General features: G+C 35.1%; 2 protein-coding genes across 2 annotated transcripts; one reads left to right on the top strand and one right to left on the bottom strand.

Annotated features, from left to right (window-relative positions):
* Positions 1-1,372: 1,372 nt before the first annotated feature.
* On the bottom strand, positions 1,373-7,194 carry LOC137395247 (large ribosomal subunit protein uL5-like). The gene is made up of 5 exons (XM_068082102.1): positions 7,141-7,194; positions 6,811-6,958; positions 6,102-6,208; positions 4,813-4,960; positions 1,373-1,557 (listed from the first exon to the last, which is right to left on the bottom strand). The coding sequence occupies exons 1-5, from the start codon at positions 7,144-7,146 to the stop codon at positions 1,433-1,435; spliced, it is 534 nt and encodes a 177-aa protein (XP_067938203.1). The 5' UTR covers positions 7,147-7,194; the 3' UTR covers positions 1,373-1,432.
* An 87-nt stretch (positions 7,195-7,281) lies between these two features.
* Positions 7,282-17,603, top strand: LOC137393218 (dynein regulatory complex protein 1-like). Its single transcript, XM_068079669.1, has 13 exons — positions 7,282-7,427; positions 7,699-7,951; positions 8,507-8,638; positions 9,670-9,807; positions 10,719-10,928; positions 11,539-11,678; positions 11,820-11,954; positions 12,885-13,031; positions 14,088-14,307; positions 15,234-15,455; positions 15,938-16,095; positions 16,623-16,778; positions 17,113-17,603. Exons 1-13 carry the CDS (start codon positions 7,294-7,296, stop codon positions 17,279-17,281), a joined length of 2,214 nt encoding a protein of 737 aa, XP_067935770.1. The 5' UTR covers positions 7,282-7,293; the 3' UTR covers positions 17,282-17,603.
* Positions 17,604-18,701: the final 1,098 nt, after the last annotated feature.

Below are 18,701 nucleotides of genomic sequence, written 5' to 3'. Positions count from 1 at the left end.
AATAGTTTATTACCTACATGTATATGGAATTATAATCTATTTCATTGAACCATTGGATTGCAACAATAAACCGTCTCGTCTTTGCAGATAAATGATTAAGGGAAGGGTATGCAGAGTTTTCATTTAATGAAGCTTGAAGCAATCTATTTACTTCTTGATTGATGAATTATTTGATTATTTATTAAAGGATGAAGTAGATGAGTTTGCCAATTTCTCACACTGGCTTTTGGACATTCCTTGCAGCTGAAGACGTTTTTAAATATTTTGACTTACGAGTAAATGTTACCCAACATTCAGTAAGGTTTTCACAAGAGACGAACAGTTCACTTCTAAGGTGGCTTTAGCAATTTCCAATGGATATCTCAAGCTCTTTGTAGATCCTGCTCAATAGCTCACAAAAACGTTGGTTTACCGGGTTAATTTTGTTGACAAAGCTTATCAGCTTGCTATATTAATTAATTAAGCAATCCATGATAGCTGTGGTAATAATCTATTTAGGTAGAGATACAAAATCTTTACCGTGACTACCAATGTTGATCTTCTATAATGGAGATACCACAAGACTAAGTACCTAAATGCTGTCGCTGCAACCAAATAGTCAACATATCAAAGACACTTAGTGTCCATATAGCCGATTGGTGTCGATTTGACTTATTACGTAATAAAATTTGTTTTCAATCCACCCTTTGAATGGCCAATTATTGCTGCTTAGCAATGCTATCACCAGTAGACGAGTAAAAAAGGATGCTCCGGTCTACCTGTTAAATCTAAGACTGGTTATACCACATGGCCCTGCCTCCTTGGTAAAAAAGTGACACGAAAATACTGTCTATACCTGACTATTTTCTGCATCGTTGTCCCAAGTTTAAAACAAGAACTTAAGAGTTTAGAAGTCAAATCTACCTTCATTGTTATGGGCTTAGGCAGCAAATAAGGTTAGACCAACAATTCAGTAAACAATTGTATCTTAATCAGTAATGTTGTATATCAAATGTTATATATCTAACTAGCTGTGAATACCGGCGTTGCCGGAGTATTGAAAAACAGCTTATAAATAATGAGAAGTGACGAGAGTTGCCTACCACTTGCTATTAGCCTGACACAATGTCAATGGAAAATTCCAGTAAGCTAGCTAATAAGCGCTAGGCATCTAATGACAGTATACGTCAGCGCTGCCCAGCTATTCTAAAAATAGCTATAGCTGGATGGACACACATACTTTGAGAAATATACATATAGAAGATGCGACAGATACAAAACATCTTCAGATTGTGCTTTTTTACGCAACAATTAAGAGGCTGTAGGTGTTGGTCCAACATTGACAATTCTGAATTCTGCGAGTGCCTATCCTACTCCGACAAAACAAACGGGGTTGGTATTTTTTTAATTTTATTGCAGAAATCAGAAGATCTCATAACAGAATATAAATAGTCTATTTGCCAGGCAAAATGATTCCATCATATTTTTGTTGAAACCATTTCATGCTTTCTTCTTTGTTACATCTGTGAGGGCAGCCGACCTTCCCCTTTGCTCGCCTACGCTTAGAAACTCTGTAGCCTAAATAACATAAAAACATTGATTATCATTGGCTAATTAGTAATTAGATACAAAAAGTCAACAATGAATATTTACAAAACAGGACTCTCTATCGCAAAAGATATGCCCGTGTGATATTCCACACCATACAACAGGGCCTCTACTATCAAAATTAATTCGTTCCAGATGCAGTTTCGTAAATAAAAACAGAATTTACCACGTAAAGGCCTCAATTCATTCCCAACCTCAAAAAAACTCGGAAATAATACATGTTCAAACCAAAAATACACGCAATGGTAAAAACGACAAATGTTTGAATTATATTATTACAAACTATATAGAAAAAGTACACATAGAAAAAACTGAAAAACAACGAGTAAAAACTGAACAGTAGATTTGTTTACTTTTGGCGTTGGCTGTATAAGTGAAAACTACAGGAGGATAAAAAAACTACAGCTAGCAGAGGTGGGCACCGTCAAGTTTTTTTTACTCAAATGTGTATTGCTAAAATGAAAGTTGCCCCACCCTGTATGCGGTATATGATAACTCCAAATTATACAAATGAACATAAAAAGCGAAAATAAAACTCTTGTTATGTACTGACTCGCTCTAGCAATCGAAACTGAATAAGACGCAGACATCATGTCGCATCCATGAGAACAATACGGGTCAAGACAAAAAAACTAACGAACAAAAATAGGAAAGGCTTTTGTATCTAGAAGTATATTCCAAAAGTCGAAGCAAAATTTCTATCAAGAAATTTGAAAACTTGTTATTGTTAGTTACCTTCAGGACAGATCGTAGTCACAACAACAATGAACTACATAATTATAGCTAGATTTCAGTGAAAACGCAATCCTTGTTGGACAAACACTAACTCACGACATCTTTAAAGATGCACTTACACAAAATCCTAGTTAATTTCATCATTAAGTATTGATATTTTTCTATCATTTGCGAATGTGTTTGATGTGGTCTGACTACTAGGACAAGATAAAAATCGACAAAACTTGATCCGCGGTTAAAGCGCTAAATCATTTTGATGAGATTACAACGATAACCATCAGTGAAGTCATTTCGCATCTATTTTTTCTTCTGAGCAGTGGAATTGCAATCAAATTTTGTAGATTTTTATTTTGTCCCGGCACACATCACAACGAACATAAAAAAATCGCCTATGATAGAAAAATACCGATACTTCCTGATAAAATCTACAAAGATTCTGTGTAAGATCATCTTTCAACTGAAACCATCCAATCAACAATAACAAATGTTTTCAAAACTGAAACCAACATATTTTTATTTCAATCTATACATAACACGAGAAATTTTTTAATTTTATAATATAGTTGCATTTCCATGACCTATAATGCAGATGCATTAACAATGTTGGTGTCAAATACTTTAAAATGCAAGTCAGTTCATCGAAATAATATAACACATGAAAATAATGAAATACACACAATAATGAAATGAACACATTAAATAATAACACATGATCAATCTTATAACACACCTTATAAGATTGATCATTACATCATCAAAAGGAATGGAAATTTTTAAACATCTAGCAACCTTCATTTTTTAAACTAGGACAAAATCAATTCCAAAACATTGCGAGAACAGTTGTGCTTAATAATGTCTGTATAACAATTAACAAATGCATCCAGCCTTTACCAGCCAAAATAAAAAGGTGACCAGTTAAAAAGCGCAGGAACATATATATAGCCATTACTAAATAACGAACTACGACATTGACTTGTAGTAAAAAGAATTGCGAGTTATAACATTCAAACCTGGAATAAAAGGCTAATTCACACTATATAGCCGTATGTCAGCCTTTCTCTTTCGTCGTTACGTTAACTGACGGTATCAACAAAGCAACACAGACCCGCCGGGAATGTTTGCAAATGCAAAACTTTCCTGATATTTCGCCGAGCATCGACAACCGCCTATAAAATGTGAACCATTTCAGCAATAGTAATTCGCAATTGCGGATAATATGATTTATTCATTTCCGTCTATGATAGTTGCTGCGGGACTAGTATTTGATTTCAGTATGCGAAAATAGAAGTTTCTTCGCAAAATTTGATAAGAAAAATGATACCGCTATGTCACGGAGTACATAGTGTTTGCTGATGCAAACGTGGATGGGTTTGCGATAGTGTGAACACTGCATTATTATCATTGATTATCACCGAAGTATTGTGGAATCAACGAGATATGGTATCAGTCAGCCTATAAATAAAACAACCCTACAAAAACTGGTAGCTGATTGTTTTAATTATGCTACTAAATACAGCTGAAGAATGGTTAAAGTAGACAAATGACTAGCATCTCCTTTGACTGTTTGTAATAATAACCATGTCCAAGGATTTTTGTAACTTCAAAAAAATGTGCAATATTGTAGTAATTCCAAGTCAAATTTAGCACTGCTTTCACCAAGAGTTATCAGTGTCTGCGCGAATGTACACTTGAAATGTTCGGTACATAGAGCAAACAAAGATCTCAATTCTGGAAATTGATGGTTTGCACTTAAGGGACGGACTAGTATATTCTTTTTAGGCCACAAAGACTGGTCAAGACTAAGTGTTTTTAAAGTCACGACTCAATACGGATGGATATTTTAGTCAATTACAAAAAACTGATGCTTTAAATGACCTGAAATTTAACCAAAGACTCCGTTTCACAACATGTTTTAATAGACTGTTTTACAATATGGCCAAACAGGACTTCGACAACTTTACAGTAAAACCGCACAAATGTTTAAACATGCAAGGTCTCTCAAGAACAAAGTTTCGACTTGACATCAAAAAATTCCTAGCGTATCAAACGACTGCGGTTTTTATAAATAAGTGATAAAGCTGAAACGGACATGTGAATATACTAAAGCAAAAATGAAATATGAAAAAGTTGTATACACATAAATATATACACAATGTTTACAAAGGTAAAAATGAAAACCTTTTTACTGATCACTTGCTGGAAGTTGATAGGTAAGGATAACTAACAAATATCGGTCGAGCAAATTTGGTGGTTATCCTTACGTGTGGTTATTGCAAATTGGAAATTTCGAACTGTTAGCTACACCTACATATAACAGGAAGTCATTTGGACACAGAACTAGAAATACAAAAGCGGTGAAAACTAACTTATTCGTTTTTAGCATAAAATGTAAGCAGAACACAAGGTAGTGCCAATCTGATAGAAGACCATCTTACACTCTCCAACCATAAAGAGGGCGCTAAAAATTTAGTCTGTTTTAACATAACTAACCTGGCCGGCCCATGACCATGAAGAAGTCCATACCATAGATGCCGATGGCTGGATCGTATTTGATTCCGAGATCAATATGCTCTTGAATTCCAAAACCAAAATTTCCGGTCTCTGAAAAGTTATTCTTTCTCAATTCGTATTCTTTTACCTACAAATATTTCATGTCATGAACAGAAAATAATACAGAATAAACATAGTTTAACATACACCTATGCAAACATAATTGTTGAAGCCACATACTGCTGATCACAAAACATGATGGTAAATGAAATTTCTTTTACCAACCAAAATGGAAAAGTGAACTAGTAAACAATGGTAGTAAATGCAAATATTTACTAGGACATGGTTGGATTGGCTAAAAACCAATTTTACAATACAACTAGGCTATGTATAATACCAAAAATATAGAAATACAACCAGGCATCTACTTACGATTGTCTCCACACACCAATTTTTTAACGTACAATGTAAAATTGAAGCAAATATTTGACTTTACATTTGAAGTAATTACAATTTCGACACTTACAAGTTTCATGTAAAAGCAAACACTGAAGAACCAGAAAAACCAAATAAAGAAATGCCCGAAGTTATTTTCAAGTTCCAATAGTATGTATTACAAGTAAGTTATGTGTTATCAACGTATTTTCCTAATAACACCAATCTCCTGACTTATCAAGACTACACATTCATTCAGCAACTTTGAAATGTAAAGCGAATTTGTCAGATATTGGCTTGAGACCGAAACTCATATTTTAAAACTGGTATTCTTTCAATAACACATTGTGGGTCACATAAATCATATCACAACTCAAAATGCTAGATACTTACATACAGCATCAAAACAAATGTGTTGTGCAGTGTTTTTATTAAACTGATAGAAAAAACTACACCATTCGTGAGAAACACAGCAAATCAATAATTATTATTCAATTACAAAAGGTTTTTATTGCCACATTACCTTTATGTTAATTAAAGACAGTGGTTTCTAGTTTAGCAGCATTTTTAGAATCAGTATTGAATTGCCCAAAGCTGTGGTGAGAGAAAGGGATTTTGGTACCAAGTGGCAATTATATTCGTGTTATTAATAAATTATAAACCTGAATTTCTGATTTTTTCATTAGATATGGTAACTGAAATTTTTAATTATGGCTAATAATACTCCAACTAAGAAAGCTCAGTGGACACTTGTACGGGTGTCCATTAGACTAATCATCAAAAATGATATGTCCGCCCGTCAAGATTTCATCATGGCCTTAGTATATCATAAATCTATCGTAATGAAACTTGACCTTAAGTCCACGTTCTAAGATTTCTTCAGCTTTGGCTCCTCTAACAGTACAATGAACAGAGATCTTTTCATTCCTTCTGATGCCAAAAGTCCTTACTGTGTACCTAGCTAAACAAAAAATATAGCAGTAACAAAGTAATGCGAGGAAGCACATACAACTCCCCTACAAGACTCAAAACCAAGAGCTCAGTGGACACTTGTACGGATGCCCATTCGACTAATCACCACCATGATCTGTCCGCCCGTCAAAGTTTCATCATGGCTCTAAAAGCTACAATAGAATGTGACAACCAGCTCAGCTATCCCTCACTTTCCCGAGGCTTTTAGTTTTCTTAAACTTTTAAAATCGGCATTCAATTTAAATGTGACATTAATTTTTGGTTCACTTTCAATCATGTCAAGGCTAAAATTTTACCAGGACTCTATTTATACATGGTTGTAGTTGTTATTTATGGAGCAGAGCCGATTGAGCACAAGCAAATAAGATTGGAAATATTGATTGAACAGCTCATTAAAACGTCTACATAAAAGTGGCAAAGTTACCTTTACAGCGTTTATCAACAAACACTTTTTGGTAATGGTTGCATACTGCTTGACCCGTTTTAATTTAAATTGCCAGTAACTTTTCTTTATTTATTTAACATGATACGAAACGCGGCATGGTACATACCATTATTGACAACTTTTAATATTATAAGATGAACACGTACCTTTGGAAAATACGGGCTGTTGGCCAGTCAATTGTTCAAGTACTTTGGCAGCACGAGTAAGCCTATCACCAGATTCACCGACACATATGTTTAAGCAGAGCTTGCGAATACGCAGCTCCTTCATAGGATTGATCTTCGACTTTTCGTCCTATAATAAACAAAGTGAAAGTTTGCGAAGCAGGCATTCTTTTTAGAAACGCCAAGCATTAACGCATCTAAAAAAACAACATAGAAGCATAAAATCAACTAAAAGAATATAGAAGATGTCCGAAACATTCACTGTCATTGGAAGATTGAATTTCAATTCATAATACAAAATTATCCACTCACCGCCATGACGAAGACTTCCCCAAAAAGGAAACATTAAACGAGATCACATATCTCGCAAATGACGTTAATGACATTTCCCTTGGTAACGGGTCCGGTCAATGCCAAATCGAAAGCCGAGTTTTCTATCAAATAGGCTTTACCTACTCTGCAATTATGATGATGTTGTTGGGACTCACAGATAAGCAAGAGGAGGAAGACACAGGCCCATCTGTAGATTCAGAAATACAAAGTGAAAGAATAGAAGCTCGAAGAATTAGAATACAGAAAAGAGTTGAAGCACTGAGAAGGTAACTTTGAGCGCATTCATCTCGAAACGAGCCGTAGTTGCACAACCTAAATTTGACATTGATGATGGTTAAATTTTTACTTCAAATTTATTTTTAGCTGTGATTAAAATTAAACTTTAGGCAATATGTATAAATGTTAATTGTACTACTAGTGCATACCACAAGTTACATCCTTATATTATCTGAGAGATAAGTCGATTACTTGGATTTTGTCATGTTAGGCAAAAGCTTTTAGCAAAACAAAACGTTATGTTTTTATTTTTTTATTCAGAGCTGAACTAGGCCAAGATGGACTAGAAAAACATGAGATTAAAGATGAGATGAGCAAGTCTCGAGCTCAAATTGAAGAGAGCAGGTTGCGACTAACCAAGCTGAGAAATGATGGGTTTGATTTGGTGACTAGCATAAGGGTTGCAGGGGATGCTAGAGAAAATGCTCGTCGTTTAGAAGAAGAAGATGCAACAAAAACAAGACGAGAAAAATTAGAAGCAGAAGCTAAGGCAGGCCAAGAAAGGTTTGAAGAGGTACACCAAACCTATAGCCAATGGTCATAATGGTACATTAATTATAATACATGATGCAAGACTGATTAGTCATCAGCAATGACTTATTTTTTTCATTTTACTGAGCTTTCACTGCATGAACTACACAAAAGTATTATTTTTTTTAATGCTGTCTAGACTTGCATATCTTGCTGAGAGGGGAACTTGTCAATTTTATTACAACTATTTTACTAACTAGGTTGAAACAATGCTTCATCATCAAAGCAAGATATTCTTGACTCTTGAACATAAATTAACTAAATCGGTATTAGAGTTGGGCTTATTCAAATAACTTAAATGCATAATGTCATCATTATGCATTTTGAAATTTAGTCAACTGAGAAACTTAAAATGTATGATAACTTGCTTAAATAAAAATGACAAAAGCATACTTTGGGCAATAATCAGATAACACATAGCTCTGTAGTGCATTTTTCTAAGGTTTACAATGATAATCTCGGGTTTAGATTAACTAATATTAAGTATTTATGAGTTCACCGGCTGAAATCTAAAATATGCTACAATCTATTTTCTAAGATTACCAAGAAGTGGGAAACCTCTTTGCAAAAAGAAATTCCTCAAGACCTGTTTGAGATGCTCAAACAGCAAAAAGATGCATGTGATGCTATGATTGAAGAGAAAAACAAGCTTATTGATGACTTTGAACACGTGAGGATTCACTATACATCCTTCCTGTCTGGACTAGCTTTTTATCGCCTAGACACTGATTTAAGAAAAGCTGGTTAACTAACAAATGTCCATGAGCAGACTTTTAAAAATAAGAGAAGATAACTCACACTTGAAAAAAAGAAGTGCTGTAACTGTTTTCATCACTTAGTGAAATTAAATTCTGAAGACATTGCCTTATCAGTTTATCTAATCTATAGCTAAACCTTAAACATCTTGGAATGCTTTAAAATTTGGGAAGTGCTTTCCAATATGTAGAGGCTTTAGTTGGGCTGGCTACTGAAGCCTCTACATATTTGAAATAAATAATTAGAGTGACGTAGAAATGTATATGTTTCTCTAAGCATGCATACGAATAGTTTATTTTTAGCTCAGAAATTTAATCTAAGCGTGGCTATTAATGTTGCTATGATTAGGTTTGTGGGCTCTCTGCTGCCCAATTTCATGCATAAGATAGTAAGACTACTAGTGAGCAAGTAGAATAGCTGAGAATCTACTCTCAACAGCCAAAGATGAAGAATAGCTTGGATCGTTTGGAAAGCGTTTACATTTATGGTTTGTTGTCTTTTTTATTCAAGAGATTACAAGACTGCAATAGGACAATTAGTTTTGAAAGGAATGTTATAAATGTTTTGACTGTTCATAAGGTTTTTTTAATTATTTATTAGATGATTTATGAAAGATTTTCGTGAACTAAATTTGTTATACTTATTTTACTTTCTATCGGGTTATGTTGAGTAAGATAAACTTATAAACTTCTAACTAGATTTAGTTATTTGTTTTATAGCAAGCTTGATTACTCCCTATTTTTTCAGTAAACGTATAACAGAGAATGCTGCATATGTGTAGTAGGGTGACAAGTAAAAGCTACAGCTTTCAGATTTTGCTTTTGTTGTGGTTTCTGTAGCAGAGATTTGCTGTTAAAACAACAGTATATGACATGCAAGAGAAACACTATGTTCATGTATTATTAAACTTGGCATGGAAGTTTAGTTGGTAAGGCGGACTTGTAGGAGCTAAAGGTGAAGGATGACCATTATGTGAAGGACCTGAAAAAGCAGGCAGAGGACATCGACTTGATGATTGAAAGGATGGATGAGCAGATTAAGAGCCAGACTAGGGAATACAGGAATGAACTCAATCAAATAGAGGTGAAGCATGCATCTATGAGTATCTCTAGGTATGCATATCTAAGAGTATCTTTAGGTATGCATATCTATGAGTATCTCTAGGTATGCATATCTCTGAGTATCTTTAGGCATGCATATCTATGAGTATCTCTATGCTTGCATTGAAGCTAATTGGTAGGCCTTGCAAATAGAAGTTACATGTATAAACTGTTAACACACACAGAGAAGCTGTTTAGCAGTTCTTACCAATGTCTGTATTACTGTTATACAGAAAAAGCCAGTCCACATACTGTTATCTGCACAGAGGTTGGCCCGTACGTGGGCCTAATTGCTAGAATAAGTGTACCCTTACCACTATTCATAATTAAGTCTGTTAACATGTGCTTGCCCAATTCAATATTGGCATTTTTAATACATGGTAAAGCCAATAAGCAGGTTTCTGCGGATATTGACATTGACATTACTATTATTTGTTGTGAAGTTAGTTAGCAGGTGCTTACCCAAATCAATACGGCCATTTTTAAGATATAGTGAGGCTAATTAGCAGGTTTCTGTTGGTGTCAACATTGCCATTACCATTATTTGCGGTGAAATCATTGTAGTAGGGGCTATTCAATGTTTGCATTATTATATTATGGTATACAAATTCAATATTAAATATATGAGTGTCACTATATGACAACAACCTTTAATATTAAAATAAATGCATAAACATTTATTATAATTTATGTGACCTCTAAATGGTGCCTATCTTGGTGCGGAACTACTATTTCAACTCTACATAAAACACACAAAAAATTAATGTTTTTTCCTTATTCATCTCAAAACGTGTGATAAAAACAATAATGTGGATCATTGTCACGTCTGTTGAACTTTTATTAATTCTTTTATACATAATCGCTGTCAGCCATTGTGCTTTTTGGCTGCTTTAGGCAGCATTTGTGACAGAAAGAAAAGATTTGCTTGACTTGCACAAGTCTAAATGGGAAGGAATGATGGGAAGTCGGGCGGAAAAAGAGGAAGATCATATGAAAAAGAGAGATGAGAGAGTCGAGCGATATGAGAAAGATCTGCAGGACTTGAGAGTCAAGGATGCTGAAGAGTATAACCAACTTAAGATAAAACTAGAGACTGATGTCCAGGTATTTATGGTCACCCGTTTATGTTGACCCAGAAACCATATAGATTATTCTCTATTATATCATATATGGTATTTATATTTTATTATTGTTCATTTTATGTTTATCTAGATTTTTCATTATGTTTCTTAAATAAATCTTTGGCAGATTTTGTAAGTATAGTCAATGCTATAATTTTTGTTGCCCGTTTTATTTTATTTTTTCGCAAGATGTGGTAAAATCAAACTTACCTTGAAGTAGCATATTTTATTTTTTACATCTCTAGCGATGGCACATTAACTATTTGCTGGGGAGTTTTCATGGTTGGAGAGTGTTTATGTGCCGAACAACACATATTTATATTTGTATATGCATGTTTTATTTATATGAATATTTGTACCTTCTCAGTTACGTGTAGATGAGATGCATGCAGCTACATGCAGCTGCAGTTACTGTAGATCAGCTATTTGGGAGTGCATAGACTTACAGTGTCTTATTTTATGACATATAGCGCTCTATACTTACTTCAGCTCCACATGTATGTCAAACACTATTAAATATCTTTGTTTTCAAGTTTCTCTCTACTAAAGCCGAACGATGTTCGTAAGTTGAACTGTTGACTTCTGTCTGACAGATTCTTGAGCAGCAGCTGCAGCAGATGCGCGCGACTTACCAGCTCAACCAGGAAAAGTTAGAATACAACTTTCAAGTGTTGAAGAAACGTGATGAGGAGAACACGATTACAAAGTCTCAGCAAAAACGGAAAATCACAAGGTGCGATGGGCGTTTCTATGAAATTTATCAAAGGGCTTTATGGAAACAAACTATGAGACTCGGAGCAGGCACGGTTTACTAAGAAGCATTGAGATAAAGCAAAGTGTCATAAAAAGGATTGCGTATTGTTTCTATTGACAGGCTGCAGGATGTGCTGAACAACCTGAAGATAAAGCTGAAAAAGCAAGAGTTACAGTATAAGCAAGAGAATCTCCAGCTGACTGAAGACTACAAGAGAGTCACTGAGCAATTTAGAGAGCTCCAGAAGAAGTCCAAGTATGTATATAAGAGCTAAGGCTATATAAGTTGGTTTATTTATAGCTCAATGAGTTGCAGCTTGACAAGATATCGCTGATTTCTACATGTTTTCTTTGAATAAATTTTGTCTTTCGTGTTCCGTCTGTTAATGTATATATACGATCTGTTTTTGTTTTGTTTTCTTTAGTAATTACTTTTCATATCATTGCTCTGTCTCATTCATCTTAGTTTTTCATAAGCTTTTGTATGCAAAAACATTGTAATTAAATATTTAACGCGTATCTACATCTACACTGTTCCATTGTTACACACATGGAAACAACAAAGATTTCAAGCAATCTGTCAGCATGAGTATAATCCTTTGTTGAGTTAGAAGTTGTTCACCCTTTGAAGCTTATTCACATGAGAGTAACAACTATAGTTTATCCAAGACTACATATATAGATTCGCATTAGTTTTATGGCCTTTTATGTCAACTGTACATTTATTGGAGCTTCTTATTCCTTTACAAAAATGCAAAGGTGAGCTGACAATTTCAGTAAATGTTATCAGTGATAAAAAAGCTTCACCAAGTTCTTTTTCATCCCATATTGTCACTTTTGTTAACTGTGTTTTATTCATTATTTGTTTGTCGTATGTGTAATAAGCTCGCTGTACTTCTATGTTACTGACAGGGACTTCAAGTAGGTACTCTTCACGGCACTATTTTATTTCTTTTATATGCCACTTTTTAGTCAAAACATTGCTGCTGTCACTCTACCACTCTATGCAGTTGCTGAGACCTGCACGGCATCTGTTTAATTTCAAATATTGCACCTGGCTGCTCTGGTTATCATAAAGAATCACTAAATTGTTGCTACTTCTGGAATTATAACTCAGATTTATTATAGAAAGCATGCGATTGGGATTTTTTTGCAAACAGAAGTTATGGTAATACAATGATTACAGGCATTTTATGGCCGCCGATGCAAAGAAATTTACAGATGTATGGATTATGAATGAGCAGGAATCTAAAGAACTTCTTTTCAAAGCTGTAGCCCAAGATCGGCTTATCCATGAGCAGCAACTCGGGCTGGTCTATGAGGAGCCCGACCTGTAAGTTTACTATATTCTTGATCTTTAGTATACTTTTATTAACTTCAGTTATAAAATATTTTGTCTTGGCAACACTGAAAAGTAAATGTTTTCCAATTCATCTACCTAATGAATTACTAACTAAAAGCTGTTAATCAAAATGAATCTATCTTTAGATATCATTGATGAACAATCATTGCTGATTCCTAGCTCATTTTTAGATTTAGAGTTGTCTATGCATGACTGAAGTACTTCGTCAAATACTATGCAGGTCAAAATAAAAAAGGTTAAAGAGATTTTTTGAATTTTTGAAAGTGAGAATTAGAAGAATAAATTGTAAAAAGTATAGAAACTGCATAGTGACAGGGATATAGTATAGGTTATAGTATAGGGTATAGTATAAGGTATAGTATAGGTTATAGTATATGGTATAGTATAGTATAGGGTATAGTATAGGGTATAGTATAGGGTATAGTATAGGGTATAGTATAGGGTATAGTATAAGGTATAGTATAAGGTATAGTATAAGGTATAGTATAGAGTATAGTATAGGGTATAGTATAGGGTATAGTATAAGGTATAGTATAGGGTATAGTACAGGGTATAGTATAGGGTATAGTATAGAGTATAGTATATGGTATAGAGTATAGTATAAGGTATAGTATAGGGTATAGTATATGGTATAGTATAGAGTATAGTATAAGGTATAGTATAGGGTATAGTATAGGATATAGTATAGAGTATAGTATAGTATAAGGCATAGTATAGGGTATAGTATAGGGTATAGTATAGAGTATTGTATATGGTATAGTATAGAGTATAGTATAGTATAAGGTATAGTATAGGGTATAGTGTAGGGTATAGTATATAGTATAGGGTATAGTATAGGTATAGTATAGAGTATAGTACAGGGTTTAGTGTATAGTATAGAGTATAGTATAAGGTATAATATAGGTTTTGTGATTCTTTTTCGTGAGTAAATCCAAGGCTAGTCAACTGAATATCATGTACAATTTTAAGAATCTGCTAAATGTGATCACATGCTGTGCTCTTGCATACGGAATGGTTATATGTCAGGGAGTTCACTACTAATGTTGGCCCCGTGATGAGTGAAGCTGCTAAGAAAAAGGGCATTTCTGCATCGGTGGTTGTAAGAGAAGTGATGTCACTAGGCTCAGAGGCAGGAGTTGATACTGAAGAAAGTCACAGCGATGTGGACCAAAAAAGAAGTACTCTTTTGAAGAAGTTTTCTCCGAGCACGATTAAATCTATCCTCGAGTTGCTCTGTGACGAGTCGGTAAGACCAGATACTGGAACATACATCAGACAGCATAAACGCTATGTTGGAGTAACCTATCACCCATTACATGGCATGATTAAGCATAAGAAATACCAATCTGAAAAACTGATTAGCATTTAGTGTAAGAGGTGGAACAGCATCTTACAGCTAGAAGCAGCCAATTAGAAAGAATTCAATTGAACAGAGTTGGCTTATTAGTTAGACAAAGGAACTCAACAATATGTATATGAGGTGCCACTCAATGATTCAGTGGAGGTATATGAACACTAGTGTAGCTTTGAGCTTTGAGTAGCTTTTGTCTGACTATTCTAGCCCTGTCCGACTAGTCTAGCACTGTATGACTAGTCTAGCCCTGTCTGACTAGTATAGCCCTGTCTGACTAGTTTAGCCCTGTCCGACTAGTCTAGCACTGTATGACTAGTCTAGCCCTGTCTGACTAGTATAGCCCTGTCTGACTAGTTTAGCCCTGTCTGACTAGTCTAGCCCTGTCTGACTAGTCTAGCCCTGTCCGACTAGTATAGCCCTGTCTGACTAGTCCAGCCCTGTCCGACTAGTCTAGCCCTGTCTGACTAGTATAGCTTGCACAACTTGGTATTCAAGAAAAATATTAACCAAGTAGAAATAAAAGGTAGCTGCTAGCGATAGTAACTGTCGTAGCGATGTCTTTTGTAGACTGCTGCGTAATCAAACCACATCATTATAAATGACAGTCTATTAAGCAACGCTCTATGAATAAACATCCACATGTACAGAAAGTTAGTAACATTTCAAGAGAAATGTCAAGTGACAGCAAAATAAATTGCTTTTTATATGATGACAGAATATTTCTGTACGCTTTTATCAACACTGTGTCTAGCAGAACCTACAACTCAGTTTTGTTTCAGTATTTGTGTAGCATTAAGAGTTGTCACCACATGTTTTAGGGTTTCCTTGTCGAGTCTAAGCTACTGAAGCTGCTTGCACCCCTCGATAAAGATGATCAGTCGCTCATGAAGCTGGACGCCATCTTTGCAGCGCTGCACATTGAGCATGAAGATGACATCTATAGACTCGCTACATACTTCACAGACTCGATGCCGGACAAACAGTCACCTGTTGTGCCTGCTGAGTCTCCATTGATGGCAGAAATGAATGCAGCAGCTGAGGTAAAAGGATGTCACGTGACTAGAAAGACATGTGATTAAATAAACCAAATTATTGAGATTAATACAGATCGGAACGATTACAACCTTTCAAGAAACAAAAATATTAAAGATTTAATCATTAAAATCTTATGATGCTTAAAAATAGGCCAAAAAGTAATTTATCTTGAATGCTAAAATATGCATTATGAAAGCAAACGCAGAAACTGAAAAATCTTGAAATTCACATCTTGAAATTTCCACCATATCGTTGTTCAGTGTTGTTATAAACTTCTAATCCAACAACTTGTGTTTAGCGAGTAGCGGGATGTGCTAATGTCACCCGCAAAATTGTCCTTTCCATATTTTGCGTATTTACGACTCTTGTAAATTATCTTACTTAACTTTAAATAAAACTGAAATAAAATAAATCTTCTAAAGATATGAATGTTTTATGTGAGTAAAAGATCTACTTAACTGCTAGAATCATTGCTGTACTCAAACAGGAAGATGACGAAGAAAAGGAGTTGGCTGCTCTTGCGGACACAGCGGATGCCCAATCTATTCACTCGGGTGCCAGCCAGTCTCTGCAAGCACAACTTATTCATCCAAATGACTGCCTGAAAGGTTTGAGGGCTTTTGTTGAGGACACAAGGACTATTGTGTAAGTACAAATCACACCTGAAATATTAAACTTATTGCTGTTTGTCTGTTATATTTCTTCAAACGGTACGGCGATGATCTTTCACCCGTTGCTCTCCATGTCGGTGATTTATGTTGCTCTATAGTGCTTTCAAAAAGAGTTCATAAATTTACTATGTATATCTTTATGAACACAGTAGTGAACAACCAGCCTCACTGAATGCTATTTTTGCCCAAATAATTCTCCAAAAGATACAATATGTATTTTTATATTTATGGGATGGCATCAAATAAGGAAAACAATATAAATTTTTTACTTCTGCTCAGAATGAGACTTTAGTCATTAGCCTATTATGCATACACATCTTTTGCTTTCTAGAACTTTCTCCGCTTTGCTGCTGGTGTTCAGGTTTCAGGTTTAAAATTCTGTTTCAACACTAATCAATCATATCAATTTGGAAGCAAAATTCCAATGCTCAAGTCTGCATTGTTCACAGGTAAATGAGTCCAGTACTAATGATGGTATGTAGAGATTTCTGTCTGTTTCAGGACAACTGCGGGTAAGCAACCCCAGTTCAAGATAACGAATGCAGATGGCAGGGATAGCACAGATGATGCTGCTTATTGGGAGAAGTACACTCAGGTCATCAACCCTAAAAAGGAGAAGTTATGGGACGCGCTCATAGACTCCCTTGATAAATACAGGTATCTTGCTAGGTACTACAAGGGTTTTGATATATATTCATATAGTACAAGTTTTAAGAAAAAAAGTGTACTTTTGGGAATATTAGTTTAGAGTTCTTACGGCAGCACCTATATTTGTGCCATAGTTGCTGCTGGTTTGAGATCATACCTCAAAATTTGAGCTCGCTGACTATTGGCCTGCTTCTCTGAGCCTAGCAATGCGATCGCCGTCGTGGCAAGGATTTGCTGTTGCATTTTTTTACAATGATTGTTAACTCCAAGAATGCATGAGAACCATTAGATGATACATTTCATCAAGTGTCAATAATAATGTAAATAAAATCCTTATTTGCAGTGAAACACTAAAAAACAGAGCTTCGTTACTGACAGAAACAGATGCTCTGCGGACCCAGAATGCCGAACTAAGGATGTTACTGCATCAGTATATCAATTCAAAAGTCAACACTGAGCTGGAGATTCCACCAACCAGAGTCCTGCAACTCGACGCATCTCCACAGCATTGACACCTCAGCTATAGACGTTCCCCGCGATTCAAACGCTGCGGGCAGATACTGGTGTGCACCGATCCATTGTTCTCTGAACCTGTGAACTCCCATGTTCAGGTGTCATTGTGTGAACCCTTTGAAGAATCCCACTGTTTACGCGCATTGGCATTTTCAGGCTTCACAGAAAGAATGTGCGGTGTACGCAAATGTCTGCTTGCATCGCAGCGATCGTAGGCAGCGCCTATAGCGGATGGCCAATCAGACTCTCTTTAAAATAATTTGTGACTCTTGAGATACAAGCAAAGTGTATTCATCCAAAATATATTCTGATACCTTTGTCTCCATCATTCTATTTTCTGGAAAACACCAAGAACTCTAATAATAAGATATATTGCAGGAAATACAACTATCAGATACAGATATAATTGAGATCTTTTAAGGTACAAACATTCCTACGTACATGTATTGCTGAGTTTAGTTGTAAAAAAAACAGTAGATGCAAAAATTATAATTTGTGAAAGTTAGTAAGCGAAGTGTGATTGCTTGTTTTTGAGTACAGACTTGAAACACCACAAAGCTGTATAGCCAACGGGCATTCTGAAAAAGCGAGAAGGTTATTTTGATGAGCAGAGAATTAATCTTTTAATTGATACCAAGTTAGAGAAAGGTACTCCAAAACTGCTTAGTGTTCTTCTCCCATTTTATATTTTGTAAGTATGCAACTCCTTTATTACAATGTGAAATGAAAGGCAAATGAGGGAACCACATAAATGAAAATTACTTATACTATGCATTTATTGCACATTTCTGAAAAAAGTTTCTTTTAAAAAATTAATAGAATTCATATAATATTGATTACAAATTCCCAGTGAGTCTAAAAATGGCAGAAAAGATTTGAGTTATCCTAAAATTATTAGGCAAAAGAGTTGTGCGTGATGTCATCTAACACATAACTCTCCAACATTCTTTTTAAAAAAGGATTACGTACAACTTCTCATTTTCAAAGGTGAGGAAAAACTATATAGCCATCAAATGCATAGCATCAGCCTTTGAATTGAGGCTGGCCGTTACACCCATCAATGTATAATACAAGATTATTAGTAATTCGACCAACAACAGGAGAGCATCAAAACCATCCGTAGAGCTTTATTTTACACTCTAAATTAGGACCATAAATTTTAACCATTTAACATAATTGTGTTACAAGTTATTGGGAAGTTAAAAATGACTCAACATCTCATATAGAGATCAAATTTTTAGAGTAGGACTACTTTGAAGACCAGTTTGGGACTGACATAAATCCTAAATTATTATCTGTTGGGCCACAATTGTGTTTGACATCATCTTGAGCCTTCACTCTTGCATAGACTAGCCCCGAAGAAATGCGAGTAAATATCGGTAAACAGATTTACTACGTTAGGTCGCTGTGATCCAATAA

The sequence above is a fragment of the Watersipora subatra genome, chromosome 4 (genome assembly GCF_963576615.1).
Source record: "Watersipora subatra chromosome 4, tzWatSuba1.1, whole genome shotgun sequence".
NCBI lineage: Eukaryota > Metazoa > Bryozoa > Gymnolaemata > Cheilostomatida > Watersiporidae > Watersipora > Watersipora subatra.
This window is presented reverse-complemented; position numbering and strand designations above follow the sequence as displayed.